The following is a 17,177-nucleotide window of genomic DNA, read 5'->3' as shown; positions in this document are numbered from 1 at the left end:
GCAAGATATATATAACTTCAAGCACGAAGGCTATCACAAGGTAAAGTGCATAAGTAAAGAGCTCGGGTATAGAGATAACCGAGGCACGCGGGAGACGATGATTTATCCCGGAGTTCACACTCTTACGAGTGCTAATCTTCGGTGGAGAGGTGCGGTTTCTTAGTGCTCCCGAACGCCACAAGAGGCTCACCTTGAGGTGTGGTTGCTCGATGCACACCAACGCCACAAAGGCCTCACCCCAAGATGCGGTACTCACACCACACACCGAACGCCACGAAGGCGCCTCACCTAAATCTCCGGTGACCCTCGCCACAAAGGCCTAGGTCACGGTTCCACTAAGGGATTTCCTTCGAGGCGGAAACCGGGCCTTACACAAAGATTGGGGCACACATCCACAACTTAACTGGAGGCTCCCAACAAATCGCCACAAAGGCCTAGAATCCGTCTAGGGTTCCAAGAACCCAAGAGTAACAACCTTCTTGCTTTCACCACCACGAATCACCGTGGAGAACTCAAACCGATGCACCAAATGCAATGGCAAGAACACCACAAAGATGCTCAAGTCCTTCTCTCTCAAATTCCAACAAAGCTACAAAAGCTATTGGGAGAATAAGAGAGGAAGAACAAAGAGGAGAACACAAAATTCTCCAAGATCTAGATCCCAAAGATTCACTCACAAAGAGATGATTTGGTTTGGTCAAAGTGTGGATCTAGATCTCCTCTCTCTTTTCCCTCAAAATGGGGCAAGAATCATGGAGGGATAGAGAGATAGGGCAAGCTTCTCAAGAACAACAATGGAGGAGAGAGAGAGTTGAAGAAGCAACAGCCCAAGGAGGAAGAAGGGGGGTATTTATACCCCCCAAGAAAATCGAGCCGTTGGGCAAAAAACAGGGCCGGATAATCCGGCCTAAGTAAGGGCCGGATTATCCGGGGGGCGGATTATCCGGCCTCAGGGACAAAACCTGGACAAAATCCGGCCAAAAATCCGGCCTCTGTCCAGAGCTGCTTTTCTTCGGGTCCTTAGCCGATTTCGGGGGGGGGGGGGGCGGATATTTCCGAAATATCCGGCCCGGATAATCCGGCCCGGATATTTCTGAAAAATCCGGCCTGGCAAAACTGCAGAAACACCAAAACTAAAACGGGCATAACTTTAGCATCCGGACTCCGATTTTGATGATCTTGGGCTTGTTTCGAAGCTAAGAACAAGCTCTACAAGATCATGCAGGAAACCATCATAGTACAACAAGGGAGGATAGAAACAAATGATGAAAGGTTTGACCTATCTAAAAAGACATACCGGTAAAACCTCCAATCTCGAAAATGCAACAAGTTGCCCGTGCAAAAACCATTCTTGATGAACTAGAGCTTGTCATGAGAATAAGCACAAGCTCTAAATCATCACATGGATAAGATCCAAATAATAACCAAGAAAGATGATGAACCAAACTCGAAAACGCAACAAGTGATCTATGCAAAATCCGTTTTCGATGAACTAGAGCTTGTCATGAGAATAAGCACAAGCTCTAAAACATCACATGGATAAGGTCCAATAACAACCAAGAAAGATGATGCAAGGATGCAAAGGTTTGAGCTCTCTCCGAACGATACGATCGAGTTACTCACTCGAGAGCCCTCTTGATAGTACGGCAACTAAACTATAAACCGGTCTCCAACTACACTATGAGACCGGTGAGAAAGAAACCCTATCCAGAGCAAACCTTATACTTGCGCATTCCACTTGAGCTTGATGACGACGATCTTGACCTCAACAAGATGGAACGCCTTTCTTGCGTGTGCTTGCTTGACGAAGTCTTGTAGATTGCTCCCCCATAAACCACCATGGGAGAGCTTCTTCTTCGGCGCATCTTCACATAACCATGACCACCATGTGGATTGCAAGACTCAAGCAAAGGATCTCTTCGAGATGGCTCATCTTGAACTTGCACATCATTCTTCATTCTTCATCATTTTGATGTCTTGAAGTAACTTGAGGGCTCACTTAATCTTCATCTTCAAGACATACTTGACACTTGATATCCTTCATCAATTTCTTCTTATTGCAACCTTGAAGCCAACAAATGGTTCAAGAATTGCCTATGGACAACTCCTACAAATATAACTCAATGCAAACATTAGTCCATAGGGATTGTCATTAATTACCAAAACCACACATGGGGGCTCCATGCACTTTCAATCTCCCCCATTTTGGTAATTGATGACAATCTCTTTGAGAGGGTTTATATAAGGAATTTAAGTAACAAATAAGTTGAATATATAAAGCAAACTCCCCCATAATATATGCATGTGTGAATGATCTTGACTTTCATTGCATATATTGGCATTCAAAGCCTAGTGGAGTTTCCTCTAAATATTCAACTATGCAAAGCAACAAGATGCAATGCAATAAAGGCACATGCTTAAGAACAAAGCAAAGACATGGCCAAATTCCCTTAAACCCTCCAAACTTCTCCCCCATTGGCACCAATTGCCGAAATGGGTGAAAAATTTAGAAGGCCAATATAGTGAGAGTTCCTCCATAGCGTGTGCATTTCTCATAATTTGAGTGGAATCAAATGCACATATCCAATGACGAATATTCGGAAGGAATCACACTAGATAGGATCAAAGATTGCAAAAAGATAACAAAGTCTAGAAGCTTCAACAAATGAAGCAAGCAACCAAATGAACCACAAAGAGGATACCAAAAGAAAGATAGATATTATGATAAGATCAAGAAGATTGCTCTAAATAATATGAGGAAGCTCCCCAAGGTTTGTGCACAAAACTAGATAATTTGCATTGGAGTATAAAGTGCACAAACATGGAATCATCACTCCCATAATATCATTCAAAAACAAAAGATACCATGTGAATCAAACTCTAATGATCACCACAAGATAGTGTTCTAAATCAAATGAGGAAGCTCCCCAAGGTACATGCATAAAATAAAATGTTGCATTTGAATAAAATATGCATAACATGGAATCCTCACTCCCTCATTTAAAACACAAACATTTGTAATAGATCATAGATAGAAAAGTAAGCTAAACACTTGCAACAAACAAATAGTTGAGCAACAAGTAAGAGGCACCATAATAAAAAGGCTCAACCAAGAGGATATGTGAAAGACATGATAAAGCATATTATAAGACTATTACAAGGATGAGCAAAAAGCATCATCATAGTCTTCAATGAATTATATTGCTTAGCATGACCAATCAACACGCAATAAATAAATAAGATATCAAAAGGAGATGTATCATCTCTTATGTGTATAAGTTTCTCTAAGTGGGCAATATCACAAAGATATTTATCCACAAAGAAACATGCACACATAAAATAGATACGCAAGAAAAATAGTATGATATCCAAGACGAAGTCATGCAATATACCAATAAGAAATTTTGCTTAATAGCATGGCCAAAGGCTCAATTTTATCTTATTGTACATTCATGAACTTCAACCACAAACTAAAATACATCACAAATATCAACAAGGGATAGAAGATAGTTGGGATGCATTTGAGAAAGGCAACAAGTATCACAAACGGGGATACCAAAAGAAGTAACTAAATTTGCACTTTCATCTATATTGCACATGTGAGAGCCTTGAGGAATTGATATGCAACAAAATTGCTAGATAGGCATAGTTGGGATGGATGAATCATGAGCATGATTTAAAATACTTCCCAACAAATGCACTCATCTCAAATTACTCACATTCACAATAAAGAGGTTTCATAAAGACTTTTGCAAGAAGCACAACATTTGCAAATCAAGAGATTCATGCCAAGATGCAACCATAAGGTTGGATACAAGAAAAGTATGCATGAGAAGATACTTGTTACCAAGATAGCATTGGTGTGGATGTAGTAGATATGTGTTTGTTGATCATCCTAGCTTGCCTCAAGTTACCATTGAGTCACCTCTTCTCCCCAAGAGTGAGACAAGCATCCAATGCATATCCATTGTACCTAACACAAAGGTAAGTACAAAAAGGTCCCCAAACTAATTGGGTCCAAAGTAGTTAGACACACTACAACATATAGGACAAACTCCACAATTCTATGTGCATATAGATATGAAAATGAATTTCATGCACATCTTAGCCAAATTAGGATTTGATGGAGTTTACCCTATATATTGGATCAAAGAAAGTAACACATGCCATAAGATATACATTTATTAAATATGCATGCATAATACTTTCAAGAACCAAAGGAAGATACAATTTGGACAAAACACTAAATAAATCAAGAGACAATGGTTGCCCAAATTATATCAAAGAATCAAATCAACACAAGATTGACTCCAAAGAATTATCTCATTATAAGAAGCTAATTAAACCTAAACACAAAGGAATGAGATAACCAACTCCCAAGAGAGCAAGGTTCCAACAAATAAACCAAACCCTCGAAACTTTTTATGATGGCACAAAGTACCAAAAAGAAAATTTATGTCTCCCAAAACCAAATTTTTGATAATGATCAAGAGAAGTTTAAGCATTATACAAATATAGGAGAGTTCCCCCAAGATTAGTGCATTATCTAGGATTTAGAATATGGATACAAAATGCACAAAACTAGGATCATCACGCTACCTATATCTACTAAAAATGCTAAGAAAGTTTGAATAGACAAATTAGATCCATAAGATGCAAGGAAGACACATGGGAGTCAAAGCACAACACATTCATGGAAATAAATAAGACAATTTAAACACAAGAGCCAATGTAAATATGATCAATAAATTTCTACCTCATAATAGATTGCCAATTGTCCTAGGACAAGAGGTATTAGGAAATATTTCCCGGTGGTAGTTTGTAAGTATATGTAAGATCTTATTTACACCAAATAAAGCATATGGTAAAAGATAAGAGTTAACCATCATGCAAAGAGAGTTTCTTGATAGCTTCAAGTAGTCATACCAACATGCAAAGCAATTAATAGTATTCATACCAACATGCAAAGCAATTAATAGTATTCATACCAACATGCAAAGCAATTAATAGTATGACTTGAAGCACATGATTTTCCAAAAATGTATTGAGGGACACATTGTGAAAAACCATGCCAAGAAAAACTTTCACAACCAAGATCCACAAAGATATTAGCAATGAAGCCATTTAAATAAATTGGAGCTTGTTTGAGCAAACATGCCACATAGAAGAGAGATAATTTACAATATCAATTCTATGTGACACAACCTCAAATGTTCACATTTTCTAGGCTTGTAATATACACAAAGCTTATTACTCCCCCATAATGTGATAAGGAATCTAATTTCACAAGAGGCAAATAAGATCCAACTAAAGGTATTAATGGACATTAGAATTTGAATTTCTCATGAAGATGACATACCACATAGAGACTAGATAATCTTGCAATATCAATTCTAAGTGATATTCCTCATGGACACACATTGTTAGGATCATGAAATTCCCAAAGGAATATCACTCCCCCAAAATGGGATAGTCCATTAATCGCTCATAAGAGCCATATAAGATACAACAAGATGCAAAGTGGATCCAACACAAACACAAATACATTGTGTGCAACCCAACATGCATACACTTGATTTCTCAAGAAAAGCAAGTAGGAAGCACAACATATACAAACACATGTTAGGAACAAAACTAACACATGCAAAGGGGCGAGTAACTTTCAATATAAATGAGTTGAGCACATGTTACCGCAAGGAGGAACATTGGGTATATGATAGAAGTAAGATAACCAAAAGACTTGGCTTGAGATAATATAAATGATGAAGATCCCTTAATTCCTCATGATGTAGCCAAGTCTCCAATGCCCTCCAACAAGCACCTACTGATCAAGTTTTGGATTGTTGGTCCCCAACTAAGTTGGGTCCTAAGAGGTTAGTCACAATAGGCTTGGAAACCCAAATGGTTCTTTTCTTGACACCACTTTGAGCACCAACATATTTGGCAAACACATTGCCACCCTCATCCTTACGAAGAGAATAAACATCATCAATGGTTATAGAGTTGGATGAGGTACCAATAGTGCACAAGGAGGAGATGTGGCCCTTCTCACGGCATATGTAGCAAGTTCTTTTCTTCTCCTTCTTCTCACTAGATTTCTCCACAATGGGAGCATTGGCTTGATTCTTCTTGGGAAGTGGCATTTTTTCAACTTGAGGTTGAATATGAGTTTGAGCTTGAGGCCGCTTCCCTTTTTGCTTCTTCTTCAAAGGGCAAGATCTAACATGGTGCCCTTCAATATTGCACTTGAAGCAAACAATCTTGGCCGGGTCTTTGACTTGTACTTGGCCCTTCTTCTTCTTGTTGTTGTTGGACTTGTTCTTGTTGTTGGATTTGAATCCAAGTCCACTCTTGTCATTGGGGGATTGTTGCACACTCAACATCGTGTCAAGTTTGCATTTTCCTTCATGACTCTTTACCAAGTCATTCTTCAAAGAAGTGACTTGGGCCTTGAGCTCTTTGATTTCCTCTACATGGTTAGTAACAACACAAGTACTAGAGGAAGTAGAATCTTCATTGTTAGAGCAACAAGGCAAGGAAGATAATTCATCACAAGATTTAGCAATATTATGAGTGGATGAATTACTAGGATTAGCACATGGCAATATAGCATTTTGAGTAGTAGTGCTAGTATCCACATGAGGCTCACAAGGTGTTGCCTTTGAAATGATAGCCTCATGAGCTAACTTTAGCCTATCATGGGAGGCTAGAAGATCCTCATGTGAGCTAGAAAGCTTTCCATGATTTTCTTCCAATTTCCCATAATTGCTAGTTAGCAATTCAAGTTGAGCCCTTAGCTCAACATTCTCTTTCAAGATAGATGCTTCACAAGAAGTAGAGTTAGTAGCACACGCATCATCACAAGACATATTAAGAAGAGATGGTAACATAGCATGCTCTTTTAAATAGGAAGCTTGAAGTTGCTCATGGGACTTGGTGAGGATAGAGTGTTCGCTCTCCAAGACCTTGTGGGCCTTGTCTAGATCATCTAGATCCTTAAGAAGTTTATCATGACCAACACCAACTTTGGAATTTTCCTTTTTAAGCATTTTTACTTGAGCTTTAGCATGGTCTCCTTCCTTAGTGAGTTTAGAAACTATTTCATTTTGAGACACTTCAAGGGTTTCAAGTTGCTCTTCAAGAGAGGCTACGGTCTCTTGTTCTTCTTCAAGTTCATTCTTTAAAGATGCTACATCATCGGCATACTCTCGTTCAAGAGCACCCTTTTTATCAATGGTGTTCTCATGCATCCAAATAAGTTTTTGGCTCTCAATAGCGGTAGTCAAGATTTCAAAGAAGTGAGAGCTAGCAATTTTATCTTTGTAAAGAACCTTGAATACACTCTCACCTTTATCGCGTAGAGAGACAACCCAATCCTCTTCTTCATATTCATCCTCATTCTTATCACCACGAGACATATTAGGTTCCATGGTAGGAGGTACCGTGGAACCCTTGGCCATAAGGCATATATGAGGACCGTGAGATAAAGATGAGGAGTTACTTGAGGCTCCTTTCAAGATCTTGTCTTGACCAATAGAATCTTTGGTTTCCTCTACATTGTTAGACACACAACAACTAGAGGAAATAGAATCATTTTTATCATGGCCACAAGACAATGCAAGCATATCATCATTATATTTTTTCAAGCAACTTACACATGATATGCAAGGACTATCAACACAAGCATGTAAATCATTTCTAGTGCTAGATGTGTTTAAGTCCAAAGATGAAGCATTGCAATGAGATAGAGATGAAGAATCATCAATAGTAAGCTCAATATCAATATTGCAATTTTCATCACCACTCACCATATCATTACCTTGTGTCTTACCACACTTTGGTGAAGTGGATGAAGATGAGAACTCATCACGGCCGGAAGTGGAAGCAAAACAATCATCCTCAATGATAGTGGACACATCATATTTATCTTGAAGCTTTGTCCATAATTCATGAGCGCTTCCAAAAGGCATGATTGAAGAAGTAACTACATTGCTCACAACAATGGAAAACACATGAGAAGCAAGAGCATCGAGACAAGAGTTTTTCTCCTCCTCAAGAGATAAGTTTTGTGGATCCTTAGGAGAAGAAAAACCCATGTCAAGAAATCGCTCCATGTCCGGGGACATACGCCGCAAAATATTAAGCACATAAATTTTCCATAGATCATAATTTGTGCCATCAAATATAAACAAGTTATTGTGCGCTAATCCCCTAACCGACATCTTTAATCTCAAGGCGGTGAAGCCTAAGAATGAGAGACCTTGCTCTGATACCAATTGAAAGGACACGGATGTCGCCTAGAGGGGGGGGGTGAATAGGCGATTTAAAACTTTTACGAGATGGGCTTAACAAATGCGGAATAAAACTAGCGTTTACTTTGTCAAGCCCAAAGCCTATATACTATGGTTCACCTATGTGCACCAACAACTTATTCTAAGCAAGAGTTCACCTATGTGCACCAACAACTTATGCCAAGCAATACAAGCAAGTATGTGATAGCAAGATATATATAACTTCAAGCACGAAGGCTATCACAAGGTAAAGTGCATAAGTAAAGAGCTCGGGTATAGAGACAACCGAGGCACGCGGGAGACGATGATTTACCCCGGAGTTCACACTCTTACGAGTGCTAATCTCCGGTGGAGAGGTGCGGTTGCTTAGTGCTCCCGAACGCCACAAGAGGCTCACCTTGAGGTGTGGTTGCTCGATGCACACCAACGCCACAAAGGCCTCACCCCAAGATGCGGTACTCACACCACACACCGAACGCCACGAAGGCGCCTCACCTAAATCTCCGGTGACCCTCGCCACAAAGGCCTAGGTCACGGTTCCACTAAGGGATTTCCTTCGAGGCGGAAACCGGGCCTTACACAAAGATTGGGGCACACATCCACAACTTAATTGGAGGCTCCCAACAAATCGCCACAAAGGCCTAGAATCCGTCTAGGGTTCCAAGAACCCAAGAGTAACAACCTTCTTGCTTTCACCACCACGAATCACCGTGGAGAACTCAAACCGATGCACCAAATGCAATGGCAAGAACACCACAAAGATGCTCAAGTCCTTCTCTCTCAAATTCCAACAAAGCTACAAAAGCTATTGGGGGAATAAGAGAGGAAGAACAAAGAGGAGAACACAAAATTCTCCAAGATCTAGATCCCAAAGATTCACTCACAAAGAGATGATTTGGTTTGGTCAAAGTGTGGATCTAGATCTCCTCTCTCTTTCCCTCAAAATGGGGCAAGAATCATGGAGGGATAGAGAGATAGGGCAAGCTTCTCAAGAACAACAATGGAGGAGAGAGAGAGAGTTGAAGAAGCAACAGCCCAAGGAGGAAGAAGGGGGGTATTTATACCCCCCAAGAAAATCGAGCCGTTGGGCAAAAACCCGGATTATCCGGCCTCAGGGACAAAACCTGGACAAAATCCGGCCAAAAATCCGGCCCCTGTCCAGAGCTGCTTTTCTTCAGGTCCTTAGCCGATTTCGGGGGGGGGGGGCGGATATTTCCGAAATATCCGGCCCGGATATTTCTGAAAAATCCGGCCTGGCAAAACTGCAGAAACACCAAAACTAAAACGGGCATAACTTTAGCATCCGGACTCCGATTTTGATGATCTTGGGCTTGTTTTGAAGCTAAGAACAAGCTCTACAAGATCATGCAGGAAACCATCATAGTACAACAAGGGAGGATAGAAACAAATGATGAAAGGTTTGACCTATCTAAAAAGACATACCGGTAAAACCTCCAATCTCGAAAATGCAACAAGTTGCCCGTGCAAAAACCATTCTTGATGAACTAGAGCTTGTCATGAGAATAAGCACAAGCTCTAAATCATCACATGGATAAGATCCAAATAATAACCAAGAAAGATGATGAACCAAACTCGAAAACGCAACAAGTGATCTATGCAAAATCCGTTTTCGATGAACTAGAGCTTGTCATGAGAATAAGCACAAGCTCTAAAACATCACATGGATAAGGTCCAATAACAACCAAGAAAGATGATGCAAGGATGCAAAGGTTTGAGCTCTCTCCGAACGATACGATCGAGTTACTCACTCGAGAGCCCTCTTGATAGTACGGCAACTAAACTATAAACCGGTCTCCAACTACACTATGAGACCGGTGAGAAAGAAACCCTATCCAGAGCAAACCTTATACTTGCGCATTCCACTTGAGCTTGATGACGACGATCTTGACCTCAACAAGATGGAACGCCTTTCTTGCGTGTGCTTGCTTGACGAAGTCTTGTAGATTGCTCCCCCATAAACCACCATGGGAGAGCTTCTTCTTCGGCGCATCTTCACATAACCATGACCACCATGTGGATTGCAAGACTCAAGCAAAGGATCTCTTCGAGATGGCTCATCTTGAACTTGCACATCATTCTTCATTCTTCATCATTTTGATGTCTTGAAGTAACTTGAGGGCTCACTTCATCTTCATCTTCAAGACATACTTGACACTTGATATCCTTCATCAATTTCTTCTTATTGCAACCTTGAAGCCAACAAATGGTTCAAGAATTGCCTATGGACAACTCCTACAAATATAACTCAATGCAAACATTAGTCCATAGGGATTGTCATTAATTACCAAAACCACACATGGGGGCTCCATGCACTTTCACGCGGCTCCGAGTGTGAGCGGCGGTATGTCGGGATGGCGGTCCCGGAAGGTGGTGTTGGTGGTCTCTGCGCCGGGCGTAGTGGGTTAGTTGGATGTCGGGGCGGCGGCCCCGAGAGCTTGACAGTGTTGAGGACATCGACCTTGTGTCGCTAGGGCGACAAGGTCGTTTTGGCGCAGTTCTCTGAGAGGTTCGTCTTCAGCTATGTTGGAGTGTCCCGTGTCTGCTCCTCCCATAGTAAGGCACGACGTCTTCTCTCCGGCTTGGTTTAAAGGCAAGCTGGTCTTGGCGAGTGTGTCGTCTGCTTGTATCAGTGGTGGTTTGTGTGGGCTTGGCCCCGTGGTGTCTTGTTGTATGGTTTTCGCCCGGTTTTCTCCTAAAAACTGTGCACTTTCTGCTTAATTAATGGATGAGGCAAAGCTTTTGCCTCCGTTTCAAAAAAAAAGGGTTATATATATTTTTTTTAGAAAAGTCGATGTAATTTCCTTTTGTCTCAGGACTTTTCTATAAGAACCTCGTGCTAAATATCAGCAGCTCTTTTCCCGCAAAAAAAGAAGAAGTAAAGCTTGACCAAACTAAGACTTTTCTAAAAAGATATAAGCTCTATCAAACGGCCAATAAAACTAGGATATTGAGCGTCTTCCTCTTGTTAACCGCATACAACAAACTAAGTGACGACCATCTCAAGAAAAAGTGATGATCCTCCTCTTCAGAATCTGTCGGAAAAACTGACTGAACAAGAATGAGGGCACGCGATCAACAGGGGTTCCAGCTGACAGTTAAGCAAGTTAACTGCGCAGACCACATTCAAGGCGTCCATCCCAATGATGATAATCATAACAGCACAATTCCACTGCTTGCTTGATGAACAGTTCCTAACTTCATTATCTCGAAATAGAGGCTTGCACACTTTATCACAGCAGGCCAGACATCTCAGCCAAACAGGCAATGCACCGAGATTAAACGGCACATGTGCTGGTGGCCTTGGCAAGAAAGCTCAACTGAATAGGCAAACGCGACTCAGCAAAATGTGCAGTTTCGGAAGCATGATGTGAAAGAAAAATCCCATGAGTTACAACACGGATTATACAAAAACAACACATATTCTGCATGTATTCGCCACAGGCAACCTCGGTTACATGCGCAGTATATTTGTTACTTGTATCACACCACTAGCCATCTTTACCCTTGCGCGATGATAGTTGGTGGTGCCGGGCTCCCTCTACTTGCTTAGAGATGAAGCCCGAGGAAGAGAGTTTGGAGAAGGTGGTGAGAGCAGACAGGATTCTGGCACAACGGAACTGGAGGCCGGAGATGAGTTGATATGCTTAAGTGTCGCTGCAGTTGATGCCCGACCGTTGCCCGACCCAGTGCGAGCAGACGCTGGTGGCAGTACTTGAGTAGGGTACACCTCACTGACCTCTTCGATGCCTTCATCCACATAAATGACATCCTGCATAGTAAGTTGGTGGTACTCTACAATTTCTCGCAGGAATCTATTTTCTCGAGCATACACCGAGTTCTCATGTGCAAGTCGCGCCTTCTCAGCTAATAGTGTCTCTAATTGTAGGCGGATCTGCAAAGAAGCAGAATATATACATGGTTAACCAATGTCAATGTGACAAGTCCCACTTCTTTCTTATTTCTAATTTTAAAATATATTGACTTTGATAAGCTATTGGTCAGAGTTACACAAAGTTGTGATTCCAGCACTTTTTCATTGTTGTTTGATCAAATGTCAAGTCCTAGACCCTGAGAACTAGCCATAGAATTGCAGCAGCTGCCCTCCAGACAAAGTTTAAAGATACACTCAGTTGGGCATAGAACTAACGACAACTCGTGAACTATGAGGATTGTTCACTTAGTCTTGGCATGATTTCCTTATAATTATCAGCGCACAATGTCTTTAGCAGGAAAGGAAATCTAATAATACTTTGTAGCAAATAACAAGCTCCAAACCCTTGGGGGGCCAGCAATAGAATTGCAGCTGCTGCATTATTATAAAGACAATTTCATGATAACGTTATTAAATGAGCAACGACCTAATGATTACTACATGATTTCCAAATGATTATCAGCATACAGAAGTAGCTAATTTATTTTTGACATAACAAGAGGCTGGTGGATTTCAGTCAGAAAAAATAGTTAGTTTCTCTCGTTCAATTTTAAGAATAACACTAACCAGATCATCGTCTTCTGGATTATCACCATTGTCTTGACTTTCCCGTAACATTTTATTCTCGTCCTCAAGCTGAGCACAGCGCTCCTTTGCAAAAGCTAAATCTGCCTTCACAGTCTTCAGTTCACGTAATAACAGCTTTGCTTTTGCTGACATAGCATTTGCAACCTGTAACAGCAAAAGATGGAGCAATTAATAACTCAGTCCTACTGAGCTGATGCCTACTCAGGTAAAGAAAAATAGGGAAGAAATGCTGATTTTTTTTTTCATTTTGTTGAATCTTTTTCGCCACCTCATAAACAGAGGTGTTTCTGAAAGCAGCCAATCAAAACACACTTGAGCAGTTGCAGTAGACTAAACAGTTGCAAAACTTTCCAAAAACAAAAATGCAAAATGGAGCACTGAAACAACATATCTAGTGACACTTATTTGCCACCTTACGTCGCGAGATGCCTTCAATTGAGTTTCGTGATCCAGTGGATTTTGAAGAAAATTTCTGTGAGCAAATTTGTGAGAAGCTTCTCCTTGTGGATTTAGACCAGATCCTTTCCGCCTTATGTTCAGCTTTCGTGTCTCTTGAATAATGTCAGCTGTTTTATTCTCTACAATGGTCCGACCTTCCTGGAATAAATAACAAGCTGGGTCAACATGGGAAACTGATATGAAGAATGAACATACACATAGAATAATTTGATTAAGCTCTCGTAAAATAACAAATGCGGCCCTACTTGCTCTTGTCAGACATATACTGACAGGTTAAAATGCTTCATAATTTCTAGGTTCTAAACAAAAGCAAAGGAATTGCCTTCCCACATCAACTGTGAAAGGTAGCATTGATGTTGACAGATATAGTTTAAGATCAACTTTCAGAAAGGAAGAAAAAAAACATATTTTTGAAGATGAACTTACTTCGAGGGCACTCTTTATTGTGCCACCAATATAGTTAAGGGAGGAAGCTAAGACCTCAGACCTCTTCTGAGATGGAGGTGTATCGGATTTCCATGTGTCTGCTGGTGGCTGTGGCGAGTGTGGTATCTGTGACATCAGTAAAGATTGTTGATGAGCCAAATGAGCAGTTTCAAAGCAAACTGCGTGTAATTATGATAATTAATTACACAAGATTACAAGGGGAAGATTGTACTATAAAACCAAAAATGTACTAAACATGATGTAAGACCACAGTACAGATAAGAAAGCTTTGCCATTGTTAATATTCACTTGAGAAGTCAAACTTGAGACTGTACTAGTAGTAATATGTATTGAAGGGATGATCGAGTACACATTAAATGAAATAAATTCGTGTACCTTAGAGTTGAGTTAAGTAACTACAAGATAGAAGCCCTCACCTGGATACCTGGTGATGGACCATGTCTGGGCAGCTGCTGTCTCTCCGGGGAATCATATTGCCCGGGCGAACCATCCTCGTCAATGAATGACTTTGCTTTCCGAGCCAGCGTCCCCCAGAATCCGTACTTGTCCTCGTTCAAGCTCTTCATGGATGTGTACCCATAGCTGGAAGAATCCTACGCTCAAAAAAAAAAGTCACCGATGAGCATCAACTCGTCACACTCAGAATGAACAATTTTGACCATTTCAAGGGCCCCCAACGAACGAACATAAGCAATCCAACAACTGTCTAGAAGTCAAGCAGGACGAGTTCAACGCCAATTCAGGTCTAATCGAAAGGTTAGTCGGTCCGCCCAAACACGAAGCCATCCGTCGCTAATCACTCTAAAATCGGATCCCCATAACATATCCGAAGAACCGTCAACGCCGGAACCGCCGATCGGACCAGATCCGGCAGCGCATCGAGAGGCGACGACCGCAGAGGGGGAAGTGAGAGGCTGGCCGAACTTACAGGGGAAGGGGTGGAGACGGAGGGCTCGTGGCTCCGGCGAGCGGCCGCGGCCGCAGAGGCGGCCGAGGAGGAGTAGGCGGAGGAGAGGGAGGAGGCGTCGCGGTGGGCGGCGGACGCGCGCATGGCCTGGGCGGCGAGGGACTCCTGCGACGGCGAGGAAGGGCTCACGGGCTGCGGGTGCTGGTGCTCGGAGGGCGGCTGCGGCTGTGGCTTCCGGCGGTACGCCATCGCGGTCGCGGCGGCGGAACGGTGGCGCTCCGACGGGGCAGATGTGTGCGCATGTTTTATAGTAGTGGCGATGTGATGCGTTTGGGGGTAGACTGGAATTTTGCTTGGACTCGACACGAGGCGCAACACGAATCTACTACAGTACCAAGTTTCAAAAAAGAACAAAAAGTTACTACTGGTGGTACCAACCAGAGTCATATTCACGGCTAATGCAATTCAGAAAAGTACCTCCTCTTCGATTCAAATAATTGCCTAAAAATAGATTTGAAAATAATTTAAATAAATAATAATATTGTATTGTATGTCAAAATAGCTCAATAATGTTGCCTTTACTTATTGAACAATGTAATCGATGATTCATTTACATACACGCTTTAGCACTCAATTTGGATGGGCCGAAAGCATGATTACATATACTAAAAGCGGCACTAATTTTACCATTTACCACCATAGCAATTGTATCTTTGACTCCAAAGGGTTACATATGTTTGGACCGATGCATATTTTAGTTTCTGTTGGGAAACTCTATTAAATCTAATCTCCAAAATATTTACCGCCAAGATTTTAGGTATCTCTACTATTAAAAGCAAACTGGTGAATGCCTGGTGTCACATTTTCAGGATGGACAATAATACCCCCCACATCTCCTACCAAGATGATTTATCTCAACGCAATCTTGAAAAAAAAGCCAACCAATCAGCTTAAAAAAAGGAACAACAATCTTTTCTGGGATTGCACGCAGAAGCAAAATAGAGTAACAACCAGCATCAAATAAGGAACAACAATCCCTATCTTAGCTCAACAAAAATTCAAAATTCCACCGTTTCCGTGCTCGCCCACTGCTCCTAGCCGCGCCCGCCTGCTTGCTCTCTGTCCGAGTTGCTCTGTCAAGCTGCTCGACGTGCATCACCTCTTCGAGCACAGTTCAATGACGCTCTTCTAGCACAGCTCTCCGACGCTGTTGTCGGCGCACAATTCTCCAGCAAATGCTTCCGGCGTCTCCGCTCATTAACATCCCAGCGATCAGCTGAAAATATCTGCGGTCACCAATAAACAAAAGTGGTAAGAGCATCCCCACCCGTTGACGCTCCCCACGGCCAAATCCGGCGAAAATTTTGTCCGGATTGGACGAAAATTTGGCCTGGGGGGCAGTATATTTCCAGTCGTGTGCTCCCCAAGCGGCGTTTCTCGGGGAAAAAGAGGATGGCCCGGGGAGTCCGGACGAAAGAGGAGACACGTGGGCGTGGGCGATTGGTTTTGCTCCATCCGGAGTCCCCGAGCGCTCCCCGGGGGGCCGGGGATGGCGTGGGATCGCCGGATGAATTTAGGCCCAAATCCGGATGAAAACGAGAATCTGGGGGCGCGACTGGGTCGTTTTTCGCCGTCCGGATGTAAAAAACGGCTCGTGGGGGGCTTCTCGGGGAGACGAGTGGAGATGCTCTAAGCGTCTCAATCCTACATGGCCCTGCAAGTGGCGCTGTGTCGCCATCCTCCTGCAAGACGTGCGGGGGAAGCTCCTTTGGAGCAAACGTCGACGCCCGCCATGGCCCAATCGTAGGAGCGGGAGGTGACGAGGAGCAAAATCATCGAAGCGGGCTGGTCCAGGCTCACGGGAGGAGAACGAACGCCGTCTACTGCGGAAGCGGTGGCGTCACGGTGGAGAAGCGACGGTGCAGCCGATGGTGGCGTGATTCAACGTCGGGGGCTCGGAGGCTGTCAGTTAGAACCGCGCGCCGGATGGCAGGGAGGCCGGCAACCGAAACCGTGCGCCGGAGGGTGGGGAGGCCGACGGTGAGTGGCTTGACGCCGACGGACGGGCGGCTGTGAGAGAGCTGGCCGAGGACGGGCGACAGGCAACATGAGTGACCCAGGCGGCGTTTATGGCCGCAGGCGTCGTGAGTGAATCGACAAGCACATGTTGCAATCAACTCCGAGACATTGCTGTGAAGGTGGCCGCTGGTGTGGCTGTAGAATTGAGGCAGATTTATTCGCTCGGACGTCGCTCCCACCACTAGAACGACACACCACATCAGACAAATCCTTAGAGCATCTCCGCAGACGCGGCAAAAGACACGCACACTAAATAAACCGCCAATTCGGTGCGAGCGGGAGCCCGCGCGAACCTCCAGCGGGCGCTAAATTTTTTGCCGCGCCCGCGCGGGAAAGTTGCCGCTTCGGCTGCCGCGCGCGCTATAAACGCCACGCGCGCGCACGCCAACCGCCCCCGAAACTTCACCGCACGCGTGTCGCTCCACTTTCTCGCGCATCGCTCTGCCTCCTACGT

The 17,177-nt window shown here is 43.1% G+C and overlaps 1 protein-coding gene across 1 annotated transcript; it reads right to left on the bottom strand.

Annotated features, from left to right (window-relative positions):
* Positions 1-11,648: 11,648 nt before the first annotated feature.
* LOC124708022 lies at positions 11,649-14,912 on the bottom strand. The gene is made up of 6 exons (XM_047239714.1): positions 14,666-14,912; positions 14,154-14,330; positions 13,717-13,842; positions 13,249-13,428; positions 12,811-12,975; positions 11,649-12,204 (listed from the first exon to the last, which is right to left on the bottom strand). The coding sequence occupies exons 1-6, from the start codon at positions 14,891-14,893 to the stop codon at positions 11,851-11,853; spliced, it is 1,230 nt and encodes a 409-aa protein (XP_047095670.1). The 5' UTR covers positions 14,894-14,912; the 3' UTR covers positions 11,649-11,850.
* Between the last annotated feature and the right edge of the window lie 2,265 nt (positions 14,913-17,177).

The sequence above is a fragment of the Lolium rigidum genome, chromosome 4 (genome assembly GCF_022539505.1).
Source record: "Lolium rigidum isolate FL_2022 chromosome 4, APGP_CSIRO_Lrig_0.1, whole genome shotgun sequence".
NCBI classification, from domain to species: Eukaryota; Viridiplantae; Streptophyta; class Magnoliopsida; order Poales; family Poaceae; genus Lolium; species Lolium rigidum.
This window is presented reverse-complemented; position numbering and strand designations above follow the sequence as displayed.

Coding starts and splice junctions, on each gene's coding strand:
- LOC124708022 (XM_047239714.1), bottom strand. CDS start 14,893: ATGGCGTACCGCCGGAAGCCACAGCCGCAGCCGCCCTCCGAGCACCAG. Junction 13,843..14,153: donor GTCCATCACCAGGTATCCAG/GTGAGGGCTTCT, acceptor CTGATGTCACAG/ATACCACACTCGCCACAGCC. Junction 13,429..13,716: donor CAATAAAGAGTGCCCTCGAA/GTAAGTTCATCT, acceptor TATTTATTCCAG/GAAGGTCGGACCATTGTAGA.